The 18,821-nt window shown below is 42.0% G+C and overlaps 1 protein-coding gene across 2 annotated transcripts; it reads left to right on the top strand.

Annotated features, from left to right (window-relative positions):
* The first annotated feature begins 13,835 nt into the window (after window positions 1-13,835).
* Window positions 13,836-16,969, top strand: LOC108164563 (pyridoxal-dependent decarboxylase domain-containing protein 1). 2 transcript variants are annotated; one of them, XM_017300379.2, is made up of 6 exons: window positions 13,836-14,052; window positions 14,227-15,387; window positions 15,459-15,722; window positions 15,789-16,304; window positions 16,365-16,558; window positions 16,621-16,969. In XM_017300379.2, exons 1-6 carry the CDS (start codon window positions 13,942-13,944, stop codon window positions 16,952-16,954), a joined length of 2,580 nt encoding a protein of 859 aa, XP_017155868.1. In that variant the 5' UTR covers window positions 13,836-13,941; the 3' UTR covers window positions 16,955-16,969. The 2 variants fall into 2 exon arrangements, with proteins under 2 accessions (XP_017155868.1, XP_033243766.1); XM_033387875.1 differs by lacking the exon at window positions 13,836-14,052 and having other exon boundaries at window positions 14,253-14,385; window positions 14,562-15,387.
* The last annotated feature ends 1,852 nt before the right edge of the window (window positions 16,970-18,821 follow it).

Here is an 18,821-nt window from a genome sequence, read left to right as displayed (position 1 = left end):
AATGGAGTATATCGGCTTGGGTATCCATATATGGATAAATGTACACAGGTGGGGAGTGGTTGTATCGCTGAAAACAATAGACAAGAATTGTTATTAATTGAAATTAAGAAATTAAAGAAACTATAATTCGAATTTAGTGTAATTACATTTTCAACAAACGATATAGCTCTTAAATCCACCAGTTTAAACCACTTATTAAACCATATGGAAGGTCCTTCAGCCAGACAAAAATCCTTTGGTACTATGATAATCATAAGCTGTAATGAAAGTGCTTGTAATTTATCGAAACGTATGAAAAGCGAAGGACCATTTATCAGCGATAAGTAATTTCTTGGCAACACCCTTTTCACTTACGGAATACAGGTAACCCAACGTCTAAACCCAACGAAATCTGTCTCCCAACTTGGCGCAAAACCAAAGGCATCCCTGGCCTGGACCCCACACACATAAAACCCCTTCCTACGTTCTCCCGCTCTGATTCTGGCTCTACTCGTACTTTCACTTTGTTAGCAGTTTACAGCAGTTTTGAGTGCTGGTTGGTAGTACCACGTTCATATTCATTTATCATTGATAAGAAACATAATCAAGGAAATGAATGAATGGCTGGGTGAGCAAATGAATGAATGAGCGACTCGTACACGGACTGAGCCAGCAACAAGGAGAGAGATGGCCCGACTTTTTGGGTTTGTCGGTGAGTCCCGGCCCGGATCCGTGCCTGCTCCTGCTACTACGTCCTGACTGAGTGAGTGCAGCGCTAAGCGCAGTTGACTTGCATCCCTTTAGCTTGACTAACGCCATGCGGCAACTGTTTCCAAATACCCCGCACATCATTCATCTCCAGTTCTCCACCATTCCGCGGTTCTGACTACTTCTCCCACACTCCTGGCTGTGTTCAGTTAGTGCCAGAAAGAGTCTCCACCAGTACGGGTAGACACCAGCTGAAGAGCCTTTGATTTTACCACGCCATGCCATATCTACGTATAAAAATATATGGAAATAAGCATGAGGGTACCTTCTGGTGTTCTATGGAGTATTCAATTTAAATTTCTAAAAATAATTTGCCTGTTCAATACATTGTGTTCAGAAGTCATACGAATAAACATCAATTTTGTAACACAATTTGTATTCGTGACACAACAAAATCGAAGAGAGATTAATCGTATACGAACAGGATATGTCTTATATCTTTGAAGATAATTAAAAACTGCAAAATATTGCTATCGACTGCTCATTATTGTCAATTGACATTGCAACCCATCGATAAACTAAATGACTTATTAGCTTCCCATTACCTGCAACCTCATTTCGCCATTGCGGCACTGGTGTCCGTCCATCCATGCAACATTCACGAATGTTAAAACAGGTGAATTGGGAGCGGATGGGGTAGGGGGCAGGGGGGATAATGGTTCACATGTGCCGCGAACTGGTTAAAAGTCAATTAGTCTAATTGCCTAGATGCAATGAGTGTCAATTTTAATGGGCCAGCGCACATGAAAAATCCCAAAACGGGGACGGATACCCAGGTCCACTCTGGATAGGACAGAGGGCCCACCAGGTCACACTGGTTTTCACTTTTTCGAGCCACTTGGCACAAGGCACTCTGCTACTTATTCTCTTGCCGTGTCAACGGAAACATAAGCAGAAGTTTTCATCATCACTTTCACTCAAAATCCCAACAAACAACATCAGCATCAACATAAAATACCCAAGGAACAACAACCAACAACAGCCATAAGCAGTGTTAACAAAAAACAAAAAAAAAACACACAAAAACGAGAGGGAATGAGGCTGCAACCGGATAGGATCGACGCGGCACATACCCTACACAAGGCACTAAAAATTAATATAAGTTTGTTCTCAACTAAAATAATCACCATGTTTAGATCCAAGATCATAAAAGACTAACAAACTGAGATTAATTTAACTTCTCTAATACCAATTATTTATTTCATTTCAAAGTCCTAAAAAATGTATCGAAACAAGGACTGCTTATAATAAATGGCTCCCCATGGCTAATTAGTTGTAATTGACATTTTAGAGTGTTAATCCTTAAAAAAAAGATCATTTACATTTTCGTAGGATTTTCTAAGCAACATATTTCTATGTCTAAGGCCCTAAAGTAAGATCAGTCTCGGCTGTAAGGGATTTCCAAAGACTAAGGTATATTTTAGGGTAAAGAAAAGAAGACATGAAAAAGAAGAAGCGAAAAGGGACACTCGTAAACTTTGCACCTCAGTTGCTAATGTGGCAGCTTAGAGAGAAAGAGAGAGAGAGAGAGAGAGAGAGAGAGAGAGAGAGAGAGAGAGAGTGGGGAGGGGAGGCTGAAACTTGACAATAGCATGGGACAAATGAAGGCGGCAGTGGACGTGGCAGCAGCAGAATCTGAAGCTTTCACCATATTTTCGGGGAAAGGTGGAGAGGCGGCAAAAGTTTTGCACTGGCATTTCCTTTTCTTTTCCGGTGGGGTGGGTGGGTGCGGTGTGGGCCTGTCTAAGCCGCAATTAGAAAGGTCAAAGGGGGCCTGCAACAAAAAAAAAAGTGCACGGTGACGGTAATGATGTGCCAATTAATTAACTTAATTCAGCTAAAACTTCATGAAAATGTGGAAAGCACTAACAACCCAAAAAGCGGGCAGCCCCAAAAAGTAGGCAACACTTTTTGTTCTCCTCCAAAGAACAGAAATGGAAATGAAAATGAAAACGGAAATGGTGTACGCATGGGGGAGGAGGGCCGAGAAGGCGGAGAATGGATCGTTAAGAGTGTGTTGCTGGTCCTCGGTTTTGTGGTAGATTTTAGCAATGCATAAATTACGCACGGCACTCATAATTGAATTAAAATCAATTTTTGCATTCGTGCGCACAGATTGCATTTGGTCAGGATCAACTGCAGCTGGTCCGGTTGCAGGTACGGCTACCCCTCGAACACTGGGTCCCGGTCCCGGGTTACTGCTTCAAAATATTCCTCTCTTTTTTGTGCATTTTGCGCACTTTTTGCTTGGATTTCGATGTGGATGTGGAGTAGCCGGGGGAACAGGAAATTTGATGGTAGGTTGCGTTGGTGCCTCTGGTGCGTTGCGGTGCTGGTGGGATAACAAACAAGCAAACAGCACGATCAATGGAGTGGTCGACCCGCGGAGGGCTGCCCTTCCACATCCAATACCAACCGAATTACGACACGCACTCTACGATATCCCCTCCCTGCTCTATATCCATCCAATCACCTCCACCAGCCCACACCACGCCGCAGCACCCCTAAACCGACCAGCATTCATTGTTCCGGCAAAACTTTGACAAATTGCTGATGGCCAAGCTCAAAATCGAGTCAGGGGGAAGAATATGGCCATCGCCAATGGGGGGGATAGATATTTTGGGATGGCCTGGGTCTGGGCCTGGAACCCCGCTGACCTGCCCAGAATACGAGTATCATCACATCACTGCGGCTAATTATTACATTTTTACCTTGACCACGCACTGGACGAAAGCCACTTTTGACAGTCGCTGATAAATCACTGTCAATGGTGTGTGAGGCGTGTGGATGAGGGCTTGTTGGTGTTGTTGGGTGTTTTCGCGTTGACTAACGAACGAGTAGACTGCAATATGTATGCCTTGTGGGCTCTAACTTGATTGAAACATACATAATTATGAGGTAGTGTTTCAAACTACTGGAGGGAATCCCAGAGGAGGAAACAGACGGAAACAGTGTGACGGAATTCAGTTGAGAGTGAGCCGCAAATTTGGTTTTAGTTACCCTAGAATCTATTAACAGTTAAGAGCGAACGAAATCCAGTTTGGTAAACATCGAAAGGGGACACATTTTCATATACATATGTATATGTAGGTGTGTAGACTTATGCGTTTACATAACAGCCCGACTAACCTACCCGGTAATCAGTAATTAAGACTTATGTAAATTATTCAATATATTCCTGCACTCCATCTATCCTTTTCGCTTCCTAGCAACGAAGTACCATCCGGCCGTTATATCTCCCTTAATCCGCCATGGAGCCACACTGTACGCGTTTTAAGGTAGGAATAAGCGTTAAATTAATATTAAACAATCAAATTACACAAATAAAGATTTAAATTGAATTTTCGTACATTGGAACTGGGGAATACTGGAATATATGTACGAACATGGGCGGAATGCTCTCAATCGACAGTTTCCTAGTGCGGGATCAAATTGATCTAGGTCGAATATTATTTGGGTTACAGTCAAAACCCTTACTGAAGCAAAGCTTGACTCACTTGCTTATGTAAGTAGTTTATGCGTCGACACTATCCCACCGAATTCTGACGTTGGGGTCCCCAAGAGGTTGGGCTTTGTCTGCCTGCTTACCAATAGACGTATGTAAATTGTACATACACATATGTGGAGGCATTTTATGTACAATCAAAGAACATGTGAAGTTTCAAATTCAACGATTGCTTTCAAATAGTTACAAATCGTACGCACAGATAGATATTCTGGTAGATTAATTTTCATTCGTGTTTAATCATACGTACTGTACATACTGTGACAAATCAACGCCAAACTTCCAAGATAAGCGGCGACAACAACGAAAGAAAGTAAAACGAACAACAGTCGAAAAGAAAGTGAAAACGGGAAGGCAACGGCGACGACTTTGAGGGCAGATGCCATTGCAGGATTGTTGGATTAGATGGTTTTTGGCTTGCTGTCAGCCCTGCGAATTGTTGCCGCGGACTTTGATAAATGATGATGCGTGCTACATGACTGGCCATATGAAAAGGACTTGAGTCCAGACCGGAGAAAAATGGCGACAGACAAATAGGCCTCAGACCCAGAGACATGACACAGTTGAATAGCCAACTGGCTGTCAAAGCGACAGACTGACAGAGAGACCAACATACCGACTAACTTGGGGGAGCGGATTCTCGTATATGTCTTAGATAGATAGATAAACAACTAGACGCGTGGCAAAAAGAAAAGATTCGATGATATCGTCGACTATGTTATTCTGTCTTTGAAATGCACCCGCTGTTCAGATCTTTTGAAATTCGTAGCTGGGCAGTAATAACATTTCAAAATTACAACAAAAAAGATCACACCGTAAATGAATTATCGTTCAAAGGATGTTGTCTTAAACCGATTAGTTTTAAAATTACTTACAAAAATTAGAATAAATTTGTTTAATTATTAATTACACAGTGCGACAAAATAAAATCTTTTGAACGTACTTTCCCAGCGGTAAAAATTACGCTGTAAGCTGCAAACGAATTTTGATTTATGTGGATGGAAAGGACCTGATATACCAGAAGATATGGCAACCAAAATTTGAAGCTTTCTACCATTTTGAATATTTCTTTAACTTTGGCATTCTTATTTTACTGTCTGTAACAATATAAATCTATCTAAACACTTGAACAATTCGGTATTGAAGTTCGTAATTGGAAAATATTCTCGGGTTTTTTTTTTGGGTTTACTTAACCTTTTTTCTACACTTGTATTGAGTATTTCCTTAGATTTGTAAATTGGCCTGCTCAAAACAAAACAAAACACAATTGCCATCGGCATAAATAAATAAAAATCAAATTAAATTAATTCCAGCACAAAGTGGAAGGTTTGTATATCCCTGTACTATTCCATGCCCACCCAGACCCTCCTCAATTTCTTGGCAACGAGAAGCAGTCAAGCAGCAAGCAGAGGGTAACATACATAAAAGGCAATAAAATTAAATCAAATCAAATCAAATGCGCATATGTATGGCGTTTTATGAGATGCGCGGTGCTCTCCCGGTGCTGAAGAGACACAGACACGGACAAAACGACAGCGAGATATGGAGAAAGCGAAAAGTGAGGTTAGTTTAGTTGAGAAAAGCGAAAGGATTAAAGCAAAAACCACACAAAAGGCAACTTGGCAGACCCACCAACAGACTCGAGGTGGGGCGAAATGTCAGTGTTTGACTACCACCCAACCTATCCCAATATCTTAAACAGTGGAAGGTCTTTTGGCAGACGGAAAGTCTGTCTTCGATCGTTCTTCCTATCATTAACATAATTTGCATCGAATTGGAAACATTTTTGTACCTTGTCATTGACTGGACTTGCAAAATTAATGTAAGAAAATAGTATTTTCGTATTGTCTGCGTATCAAAAGACTTGGCTATTCTGATCGCTTATGGGAAATTTGAACACCGAATGTACCGTGAGCCTGGAGCTGCCAGATGGATGTCCATCTAAAAGATCCTTCACTGTACTTGAAACTGCTTGACTGCTTTGGGTGCGTCGGTTTTTGTTTTTTTTTTTTTGTTGGCAATAAAATAAATCCACCGCAAAGCCGCTGCGGGTAGATTGCTTGGTTGACCCCAAAAAGTGAAACAGGAATGAGAGGAAAAGGAGCATCAGGAGCAGCTGTTTCGTATCCATAAGCAGGCCAGAAGAGGAAGCAGTGTGCAGAGAATACCGTTTGCTGTTCGGTTGGTGCATGGCTAATTCAGCTATTTGATTGTCCTTGTTCTTGGCTGGGTTTGTGTGTGTGTGTTTGTGTGTGAGTATGCGTGTCGACTGCTGTCTGCTCTCGGCTACTTTTCATCGTTAATGTGTCGTCGCTGGAGCTATTTTGAAACTATCTCCAGTAGTGCCTGTATGACACCAACTTTTGGCATGATGCCACCAACCAATCCACTCCAATCCAATCCGAGAAAGTTCTCTGCCTAACCAAGAACGACATGCGGACCCTATCGGACCCCATAAAAGAACAGCTAGCTGACATTGATTTTTAGAGCTGAATATCTGAAGCACAGAACAGAATAACTTCCCATTTAGGTAGTGGAAAAATAGTAGCTCTTTTGGATATGACAAGCCCGAGCCGAAATGAAAGAAAAGACGAAAGTTCTCAACTCTAGTACTACTTAAGAGTAAATTCTGCATACATTTTAGAAAAAAACAAACAAATACTTATAAATGGTTTTCCCTTGCTGACTTTAAGAACCACATATGCTTAGGATATAGTATTTAATTATCATTTTAGATAGTAGCATAGTGCATGGTGTAGGTGATTGTCATACGGGCAGACGCCGAGTTGGCATTGCCGTACATTGTTGCATCATGTCCGAGTGGCTATTTCCTGCACAGATATTCCCCAGCCCCCTCCTTTCTTGTCTTCCCAACGATTCCCTGATTTTCCCTCTTCACTTCCATCTCTATCACGCTCTATCTCCTCTGCTTTGGTCTGTTTGGTCTGTCTGGTTTTGTGGTCATTTCAAATTTTCATTTCATTTGCCATAAAAAGGAAATTGGTTTCGTATGCCAGTTGACAGGGCCCTTAACCAACTGACTCGGCTCACCCACCGCTAGCCTAGGGACAAAGCAAGAAGGACATTGTGTGTATGGCAGTTACACACATAACTCCAACACACAACAAGCTGGCATACCTGACGGGGCATTGGCTATGGGAATGGGAATCGGAATCGGAATGGGATTGGGAACTGCCACTGGCTGTGGCAGCGGAAGACGCAAGGATAGAGCATAAATGCCAGTACTGGTGGTTTGAGCTGTATTTAAGTTACTTGCGGGAAATTCTCTGACAGATTTGATGATAGAAGTGGGGTACTGGCACTATGAGATTGAACCACTTACTGGTCGTCGTAATTGATGAATTGCTTGCGAGCATTTCCCTACTTGGCCAGTGGATTGATGTGCTTCCTTGGCGACTGCCCTTGAAGAGGCTATTATAAAATTGGTCGGATGCAGGAAATGGAATATAGAAAGTAACTCATATACGACAATATATTTATGCGTAAAGGCCGGAGTTGGTATCGGAGCCGAAAAGTGCTACATGCGCTCTCCCTCTCTCTCTCTCTCTTTGTTAAAGCAGACCGCTCTTCTCTCTCAACTTTTCTTGCAGACACCAACGAAGCAGGTTCTTATGAGACTTAAACCAAATTTGGTTATATTCTCTCTTCTCTATAAAGTATTTAATGCATTTTCAGAATTTTTGAATTAAATACTGGAAAATGTCCAGAACTCTTTCTGGTATGCCTTTGTGATATTTATTTGCAGGGGTCCTGCTTTTTTACTACTACTAATCCCGTGCGCATCACGCACGGTTTACAAGGTGCAACTAACTTGAAAAAATTTAAATTTACTCTTATTTTACTCTTCGTTTTGCGGCACAAACAAATATTAAATTAACACTCACACACATGTGAGCATGACTTTCACTGGTTCTCGCTGGCTGTGTGTGTGTGTGCGACTCGCTTACAGATATGCCCCACGAAAACAGCAACAAACAGGAAAGTAAGGGGAGCTCAGGGGTCGGACATTCGTATACCCTTTACAGCAAAAACGTGTTTAAAGTTTTCAAATTATTATGGTGTCAAACACAGTAATTGCTTGTCCGATTTCAACAGATGTCCAGGCGCAACACAGTTGATGGTTGATGACTTCAGGCGTAGTATTTAGCATTATAAAACGGTGTTGAAGAACTTCCTCCATTGATGATTTCTCGAGTAGGTTTGTACAAACTAACCTTAAACTGAATGAATACATGTACATACATATGTGTGGACTCAATTAAAAGACATAGAATAAATATGGCAACGACTTTCCACAGTGATTTTCTCTTAGAAATGATTGCTATAGCTGCTATAATATTTGGATCAAGATCAAGATTTGGCTCAAAACAAAGAGCCAAGTAATTGAACGATTAAACCAAAATAAAAGTTTTTATCTTACTAAACTGCACTATATGATCCGTTCCTAGATTGTAGTATGCGGCGCAAAGGGTTTGAAATTGGGAAAGTTTAATACTAACGGACAAGATTCGTCTGGAAAAGTTCTGAGCCTGGCTCGAAGGGTATCAAAACAGAGGAACACGAAGGGAAGCAAAAAAAAAAAAATAGAAAAAGAGAAATTCTAGAGCGCGCACAAATTTTAGAGTTAAATTCAGGTCAGGGTTGCCAAGCGCCCGCGACGACGACGACGACGATGATGATGATGGCAATGATGCCAGAGCAGCCACAGAAGTAGCAGCAGCAGCAGCAGCAGCAGCAGCGGCGTCAGCAGCAACAACAACTGCATGCAATGTAGGTAGGCACACACATACACTCACACACACGCATATACATATATAAGGAAGAGTGAAAGCGAGAGATAGAGAGAGTGAGGTGTAGAGCGAGCAAAAGAGAGGGAGAGAGAGCAATTTAGTTCAAAGGCATTTTCGAAGTGGGGGCCAACAGAACAAGCGCACAAAAAGTGCAACCGAAAAACGAATAAAAAACACACGGCGAAGAGCGGGAAGAGAAACAAAAAACAGTGAAACATAAAGAAAAACTAAATTAAAAAAATATTAATTAAATATAAATGCTGAACATTAAGCTTTTAACTCGAAATCTTTAATAATGGACAACAAATAAATAATAAATAGCGTGCAAATTCTGGACAAAAAAATATGACCGACGACACAGCCGGACACACACACAAGGGGTTTCTTCTCGAGCGAAAAGCAATTAAATATTGAAAATCTTTTGAATAAATCAGCGAGCCACAAAACAACGTACAGAATAAAAATCAAATTGAGTTGAACGGAGTTGACAGCAGGACAGAAGGTAGGAGGAGATCAAAGCGTAGAGCAAACAATCCATCCGCCTCCCACTTTACTACGAACGTCAAAATAATACCGTTCTGACACCAGGTCAAAATACACCCAACTGCAGCGGATTAAACCAATCCAAACCGGCACACACAGAGGGACTGTTGTAATTTGACATTTAACAGAACACTGCGAATCCGTGAACCACTAATAAGCTGTTTAAGCCAAGTCACAAGATGATTTTCCCTCTAAGATACATACATATGTATGTAAAGAAAAAAAAGCTGTTTTTCATTTGTAAATTGAAATACTTTAACTAAATAAGCCTTCGTTTTGCCAATCGCATTGTATGAAACCAAAAGAAAATGAAGAATTCGTGAAGTAAGGAACAATCTACTTCTGTAACCCATGCCAACTATTGATATCGGTACCAGTTTATCTGTTGTTTTGGTCTATTTGGGTGAAGCTAAATTTGAGGTGTGATTAGAAATAAATGTATTTAATATATTAAGTTATACGGGAAAAATATCCAATTGTATAAATAGAAACTTAAAATATCGGAAAATATGTTTTCATTTTTTTCCTGCTCATACAAAGTTGTATTCATTTGCGATGTGCTACATGTAATCGCACGCTTATTAGCAACCGGTCTTAGATAGTAAGAATCTAACTATTTGAAAGAACCGGGGCTTGGGCTCTTTAAAGGCCCATTGTGCTAGCGCTATCGCGGACAGGAGCCCTTTCTTATTGTCAATACCGTGGTGCGCATCCGTCGACAGTAACCCTCTCTATGATGGGAGTAGTTCCTTAACTAGACACTGCATTACTTTTGACGGGAGCATGCGGCAATGTATTACAAGTTGTCTGGGGTTTTGAGTTTCCATTGCCCAGCTGCCATCCTCATGGAGGGTTCAGCTAGAGGATTTTCGCCTGTCTACTCCTTACAACTTTCCACATTTAAAAGCTGTTCAAGCCAAGTTTTTCTTATAGAAATTTGGTAAATATTCTTAAGGGGTTCGCCATTTTCGTAAGAATTAATAGAAAAAGCCATTAATAGAAGAATGTAGTAGCTCTGTAGATTTATATGTATGTACATATGTATATGTTTGGGCCCAGCAACCTTTCCAATTAAAAGCATTTAAAGCAAAATGATCCAAAGTAGCAAATCTTCCAACAAAACGGAATTCTTTGAAAGCATTTAAAGAACTCAAGACCAAAGTTCACCCAATGGAAGAGGTTTGCTTTGAAAATTCCGAGGGCAATCCTGTCTGGAAATCAGTGAACTTTCGTATTCTTTCCATATCAAATAAAAATATAGTTTTTTGACTTCTTTTTGTGATATTCCTTGCAAATCTCCCACGAACCTGATTCGGCTGATATCTGTGAACTATCCAGACGACTCCAGTCCTGCCACACTTCTTCAACATACAATACTCGTATCTTGTTGCTTATACGCTTGTGCATGCTCGGAATCGTTCTCGTTTCTTATTTTTTTCCATTCGCCTTTTACTGTGCAAGTGTGTAGTTTTTTTCGGGCTCTTTTTCATACTTTCTGCCAAGTCAACTTGAACAGATTTACTGTCAATGGCCCAAAGCAACATACCCGGCGCATATCTGCATATACAGTGGGTCGCCGCCCCTCTCCAGAACCATTTGGCATTCAGAGAGATGCCACACCAAAGAGAAACCCCTTCAAAGCTTTTTGGCTGCTGTTTGTTTGAAGTTTTTTTTTTGCGCCCTTTAAGTGGCAACTACTTTGCACCTCTGCGTGGGTCGCTGGTGATTCCCACGCACACCTGAACCACACCGCACCGCACACACCTGCGAGCCATTGCCTCTTTCACCATCATCTCCGCCTGTCTGACTGTCTCATGGCATCTCTTTCTAGTCAAGTGGTTTGGCCTTGAGTTGGTTTTTTTTTTTTTTGCTTGCTTTGGCACCTTGGCATACATGTTACACCTGTGAGAGAGGGACTCCCATCCATTCAGTGCAGGCAGCCTGCCAAACACTGCGTGTTCGTCATTTATATAATCAAAACTTGGTCGGCGGGAGGGGGGCATTCCGTTGGTCATGGAGGAAAAAGTATAAATAAAAATAAATAAATTATGTTAAGGAAATTTATGAAATTTGTTGGCCCCAGCCCGCATTTTGCAATTATATGTGTGTATATTTGCAGTCGAAATTGCAAAAACAAATTTATATGAATTATGGTACAAGTGGTGAAAAAGGGCAGACGATTTATGGTACAAAATTTAATTTTGCGGCTTTTTAATCAACAGAAATCAAATGCCGGGCAACATTTTGGTCAAACAATGATTTGTAAAGCCCGCATCCACTGTTCATGCTTTTGGAGTAATATATTATTATTTTGACTAGATGTACGCATCGCACTAAACTTTTCGATCCCAAAGAGAATGTGTAGTATATCTGTAGTTTTTTTCAGTATGTTCAGAATGTTCAGATCCACATTCAGTCATATGGATAATCGTATGTACGTTGTGTCTGACTCAGATTAATATCACCTTAGATAATATCAAGTAACATTTATGAGCTTTATTGTATGTTTTATGGACATATGTATATGTAGGTATAACTCATTAAAAGATATCAAAATCGGATTATACCATATGTACAGCTATTTATAATATTTAGCATTTATATGAATGATTGTTTTCTGTCGTTTTTTTTACCAGAAACAATTAATGATTTTTCATATATGTATGTTTAGTTATATGAAACCTTCTTGCCCAAATTGAATGATAGAAGTTTTGGACAGGGCTTAAAAGGTTTAACCAGGCAACTTTGTGTACTTGTACATTTTGAAGAATTTTCGTATCCATAAAGATGATTAGCATCCGTATGTTTCTAGGAAAAATAGACTCTCAGCACGTCGTGTGAGGAACTGTGGAGCATTTACATTGTAGGTCCAATGCAAAACCTTTGCATTCAGCGATTTCATTCTTGTTTCAGATGATAATTCTACCAAATTCCACAGTTTCAGGTGTTTACTCATAGAAAAAGAAAATTTTATAAAAATCCGATGACTATAACATTGAAGCGATAGATCTGGTAGCTTCAGACCGGCAGCTAGGCTTTTTTTCATTATTTATTTTACTTCTTGATGTGCTAACACATATGAACGAGTATGTACATACATACATACATATGTGCGGGTATCTGCGTATATTTGCTGTGTGGTGCTGGTTTTTGTGGCTTTAACGGTATTTCCGTTCTAACGTAGCCCCTACAATAGCGTGCAGCTACAGCTGTGCTGTGTGCTGGCCCCCAATTGATGCATGTGCAGCAGCACGTTCCGGCAATGCCACTAAATCCCCCTGGGACAACAGACTACGACGACGACGACGATGGCCAAAAGCCACGAAAAGGGCGGTCTGGTACAAAGAGCGGGGGATCGGTTTTGGCTTTATTTGAAAAAGCAGCATCGATATGTTATTTGCATGTGTCCAAAGAGGTGGATAGCGGAGCGAAGATGGGAAAGCAGGGTAGCCCAAGTTAGCAGCAAATCCCGTAGCAACTTTTTGCTACGCGAAACTTTCTTCTGTGGAAAGTTTATGCATGAATAAAGTGAAAAGCTGCAGGCAAACCACTCACACAGATAAACTTATGCACATGAGTACATATATTCGATGTTCAGTGCAAGGCAAACACAGGGAGGAAAAAAGACATTACATGTTCTAGTCTACACTCACATAATCTAGCGAAAAGTTGCATTTTATTTAATGCAAACATGACAACATCTGTTGGCTAACTTCAAATTCGCATTAGGCGGCTCTCTTCGGGCAACTGGCATACGGCCAAACAGCACCAAACAGCACCAAACAGCACCAAACAGCACCAAACAGCACCAAACACCACCAATATCCAATTATTTCGTGTTAAAAGTGAAATTAAAAAATGCGCGCTGGCTGAAAACTAGAGGTGGCTCAACAAAATATCGATAAGTAGCATAATATATCGCAATGGTGATGCGCTAGTTCACAATTATGTTCTCAAAAGAACTAGTTTGATGTGTGCGAAAATTATTGTTTTTAGATGAACACAACTGTATCAAAATTTATTTTTTTTATTTTGATTTATTATTATTTATATTATATTTATTGTATAATTTATTAAGATTTGCCCATATTTTAATTTTAACAAAGTTGATCATAGTTCCGGGCGAGGTGAACTGGTTCTGATAGCACAAAATATCGAGCATCGCTTAGAACTATTGGTTCATTGAGTGTGAAGTGGAGGAGTGTCAGCTGCTGCTGGCACACAACTATCGATGAATTACCATCTACATCAGCAGCAGCAGCACACACACTCTCACACAGAGGAAAACAATTACTTCGCATCAAAGAGATAAAGTAAAATAAGCGCATCAGAACCATGTCAGCGGCTGGTAGAGTTGATGACGAGCCGACAACGATACCAGCTACTCAGGAACCACCATCCTCAGGCCCATCGACGCCAGCGGTGGCCGAAATAGCCGCTTCTAGTGTGAGTAGTTCTTTCCCCCCGATTCTCTCTGTGTGTTTTTCTCCGCTGGCCTCTTCGATTTGCTGACGACGACGGAAGACACGTCAACGCAAGGCGACGAGCGCTGTTATCGTCTCTTGTTTACATCTCCGCTGTTTTTCTCTTATTTTGCATTCATGTTTGATTATCGTACAGATTCGTTCGGGATTGGCCGAGCTGGAGCTCAGATCGTCCCAGGTCCTGCAGCGACTGGAGAATGTGAAGACCGTGCCGGGTACGGGTGCGGGTGCAGGTGGCGACAGTCCGAACGGAGCCAGCGCCAATGATGTCGAGGAGGAATCCGATCCGCATACGGTGGGTAAAGAGTTAGATCAACTGCCGTTCACCCAGCTGCGTCCTGAGCATCGTGTGCCCTCAGATATACTGAAGTCGTTGGAACAACTAGTGGCTTACACGGACAGCGTTGATGATCCCGAGTTCCCCCTACCGGCCCTCGACGATGTCTCTCATCTGGCCCTTATCTCTCACAGCATTGTGGCGTATCTGTCGCATCTAGACCGGCAGCATTTGCTGCGTGTGACTAATAGCATATCCGGAGATGCCACCCGCTGGCTGGGCACACTGTTCCACTTCACCAATCCAGCCAGCAGCTTTCACGCAGATAATGCTGATGCCATTCTACGCACCGTGCGCCTGGCCATCGTCGCCCGGTGCCCCGGCTATCTAGAGGGTGGGATTCCGGCCCTGGCTCAGCCCTGCTTCTACATTTCCGAGAATACGACACCGGTGAGGCTGCAGTATGCCTGCCGCCAGCTGGGCATCCCGGTAGACGCCATTAAAATCATACCCGAGCACAGTCAGTACGGCACCATGGACCTGACCCAATTGCAGAAGCAAATCCAACTGGATTTGTCGGCCAGTAGGACCCCCCTGCTGGTGGTAGCGGACATTGGGGCATCGCTATGTGGCTACGTGGACAGCCTGCAGCGACTGCGGGACGTGTGCAAGCCGCACAACATGTGGCTTCATGCCAGTGGCCATGGCCTGGCCGCTCTCGTGTGTGCCCAGAGCCGGGGCCATGTCGACGATGTCCTGCACTCGATGGCCCTGAATTTGGGCAGCTGGCTGGGAGTTCCCAGTCTGCCCATTGTCCTGTTGCATCGTCCACTCCTGAACAGTGCTCTAAGTGCCTTCGAATCCGATCCGATCCTGTCGCGACGCCTCAACTCGCTGTCGCTGTGGACCAGTCTGCAGGCGCTGGGCAGGAAAGCGATTGCCGAGCGCCTCCATGTGGCATTTCAGACATGCAGTATTCTATTCGAAATCGCCTCCAAATGCGAGGGTATTCGTGTGCTGGTAAGCGGAGAGAGAGAGAGAGATCTTTTGGGTATTTCTAAATGAAACTCATAATTTTATGTCGCAAACAGAGTCACACACCCGGGGCACAGACTGGTGCCTCTCTGTCGGACATTATCCAGAGTCCATTCGATGTTAACACTTTATTTGACGCGGCTGCACCCGTGGTGGCGTATCAGTTCGATGGCAGCACAACCATTCCAATTTCCGGCAACCTCGAGGCGGCCGAACGCGAGACGGGAGGCCTCAAGCCCCTGGAGAAGATCAACAATGCTTCCTATTTTGATCGCCTCAACTCCTGGCTGGGCCAGATCTTGCAGCGTGACTGCCCCAATGTGAGTAGCAGCCAAACTACTCGTATCATTCAAATTTCTCACGCCTGTCCCTGTTTGACACTCTAGTTTGACTTTGAAGTGATTGAGCATCCCACACATGGCAGCTGCATTCGCTATTGTCCCCTGGAACTGGGCCTCGGGGAGCAGCCACCCAGCTCTGAGAATCTGGAAAGCTTCGCCCAGAGTCTGGAGGCTCATGTGGACATTTTGCGGGCCACCATCAAGCACAAGGCACGATTCATTTACCTGGTGGAGCGCAGCGAGGTGTTGCGTCTCGTTCCCCTACCCGAATGGGCGGGCATGGGCGGTGTTCGGTTTGTTCCTGAGAGCTGGGAGTCTCTACTGACGGATCAGGCCAAAACCGAGCTGAACAAGCTCAACATTGATTTGGTCGAGACTCTCAAGTCAACGGACAATGCCTTCTCGCTGGGCGAGGGCACTGACGGACTGATTTGTGTGCGCTTTGGCATGGTCACTCACGAGACCGAGGTGGAGGAGCTCCTTGATTTGGTTGTCACTGTGGGCAAGAGTGTCCAGGAGAACTCGCGAGTGTTGGACACCATGTCGGAGATTGTCAAGAAGGTATATCCTCAATGTCCCTAAAATTGACAAGTCACAAGCTTGAGTTTTTTCTGTTCTCAGGGTATTGAAGCTGTCACGGCTGATCTTCAACGCGAATCGGAGGAGAAACTCTGGCAGGAGGGCATCCTGCGGCATGTGCCCGTTGTCGGACGCGTTTTCAACTGGTGGTCCCCACCAGCCAAGGAGTCTGGCATCAAGGGCCGAAGCCTTAATCTAACCCAGGGCGTGGTCGAGAGCACGGAAAATATTTACAAGTGAGCTTGGAATTATTTAAAGACTTGAATGTACGTTTGATTAAAATGTACGTGCATTACAGGTATCACATGCAAATGACTGGAGCAACGGCTCATCAGCTGCCAGCGAATCGTTCGCCACCAACACCCATGGTGCAGACGCCAGTGGGTGCAACATCCACGCAACAGCAGCCCGTCTTTCCCACTGTGGAGCCCGTGGCCGGATCAGGTGAGGCTTCGCCTGACGTCCCCGAAGCGGGCTTGAATTCAGGCGGTGCAGGTACGATAGGCACAGCAGCAGTGCCTCCGCCCACTCTGAACCATGTGGATCATGCTCGGACTGTCAGCCAGAGCAGTGCCAGCTCCTCGGTCGTCCCCGAATTGGTGGCCGCAAACAGTGCAATTACCAATAATTAAAAGCAAAAGTAATTATTGGAAAAAAATTAAAAAGATAACTTAACTTAGGCCCAGGCACAGCCCCAGCTTCATGAATTGATTTCAAGAGCGAATGGCCGCAAAGCAAATATCAAAGGACAACGACTAGGATGACAAGGCTTAGCAAACCGCAGAACAGAGCTATAAAAAGGAAAAGAATATTATATAGAAGGCTGGCTTTAGCCCAAATCACCACCTTCCCCTTAAAACAAACCCTAACAACCCTTCAAACGAGAAGATGAAAAACCAACAATTCCAAAGATTTTTCTCTTATACAAATTTGAAAAGAAAAACCTATAAAATTGCTATGTATTTATATATTGCCTATTCTTATGATCTTATACATTTTATTTGATATAAGTATTATTATACTTTATTCCGATCATTGTTGTTGTTGTTGTCTCTAATCCCAAGCCGAAAAAGAGCGAAAAATCCAACAGAATTTTCCCTGTCAACCCATATATATTTTTTTGTTTAATGCTTTGATTATATTTTATCTCCTTATTTGTATTTATTATTCCGATGCAAGTACCTTTGAGAAAGATGTATATATATGTTTATACATATATATTTTGGCAATTGTTCAATGTTTAATTGTGTGTGGCACTAAATTGCTATATTCTAATTTTTGTAAGAAGCTATATAAGTGAGAAAAACCACAAAAGAAAGGAAAGAAATATACTTAATAATAAAATATATTTATTATACAAAATGCTGCTATAAAAAGAAAACAAATTCTGCACAAAATATGATAGAAGCAACAAACAAACAGACAAAAATAAATTGTGTAATAATTTAGACAAAGATGGTGTCTTTTTTTCTCTAGCCGTCCTACACTACTTAATATTTATCCAGTTTATCATATCTAATCTTATCCGAGGTACTGCTTATCGCAAAATCAAAGCCGAACAAAGAAAACAAATTTGGTTCCGTTGAATTTTTGGGTCAAATTTAACACAAACATGGTACGAATTAAATACTACTAATTTCTAGAGGAACTCGCTGGGACTGAGTGTTCTTGCCAGGGGGTCATCTATTTTGGGCCTGCTAAAATTTGTTTTTCAAAGATCCAAAGAACAGACCTTATAGATAATAATCTTTCCAAGCAACTCACTCTTCGTGATGTTTCCCCTTTGTAAAACTATAATAACAAAAGCCACAGATACAATCGATCTTATCTTTTTAAAATACTCTAAAATGGAAGCCAGATGCTTTATGTCTTTAAGATCTGTCTATATGCTTTAGCATTCTTACCCTTGAGTGATGTTTAATCTTTGAGTTTCCGCTTCTCCCATTAAAACAAATTTTCTCCATCTAACTAATGCAATTAAATTTTATATTTATATTTTATTTAATATTTTTGTTGGGTTTTTTTAGCGCTTTAATTTGTTGCTGCTTGCTTCTGAAATAAATGTTTCCATCCAGGGGGGTTTTGTCTTGTTTTTTCCGTTTCCCCATTTGTTTCTTGTGTTTTTGTTTTCTATTTCTGCGCATAAAATATTTTCAATCCAGACATTTTTGACTCCCCGCCCCACCCATTTCGGTGCCATCCCGAATATTTTTCTGGGGGAAACGGATTTCTGGAGGCACACACTTATTAATTAAATTTTGTTTCGTTTTTTATTCCTTACAAGAGTGTTCAAACTTTTCTTATGATTTGTTAGATTTAATTTTTTGTTTAATATGCAACTAAGCGGTTCCATTGTTTGCCTCTGTTCTTTACATTCTCTTTAACTAAGTATATGTCTGCATATATACTATATAAATAGTTATATAAGTATATATGTATGTATGCATATGTTGTACAACTGGATCTTGTCTTATGTTTTTGCTGCTTATTGCTGCTGCC

Source organism: Drosophila miranda, chromosome XL, assembly GCF_003369915.1.
Source record: "Drosophila miranda strain MSH22 chromosome XL, D.miranda_PacBio2.1, whole genome shotgun sequence".
Lineage (NCBI taxonomy): Eukaryota > Metazoa > Arthropoda > Insecta > Diptera > Drosophilidae > Drosophila > Drosophila miranda.
Note: the sequence above shows the minus strand (reverse complement) of the source record. Positions and strands in the feature narration are given on the sequence as shown.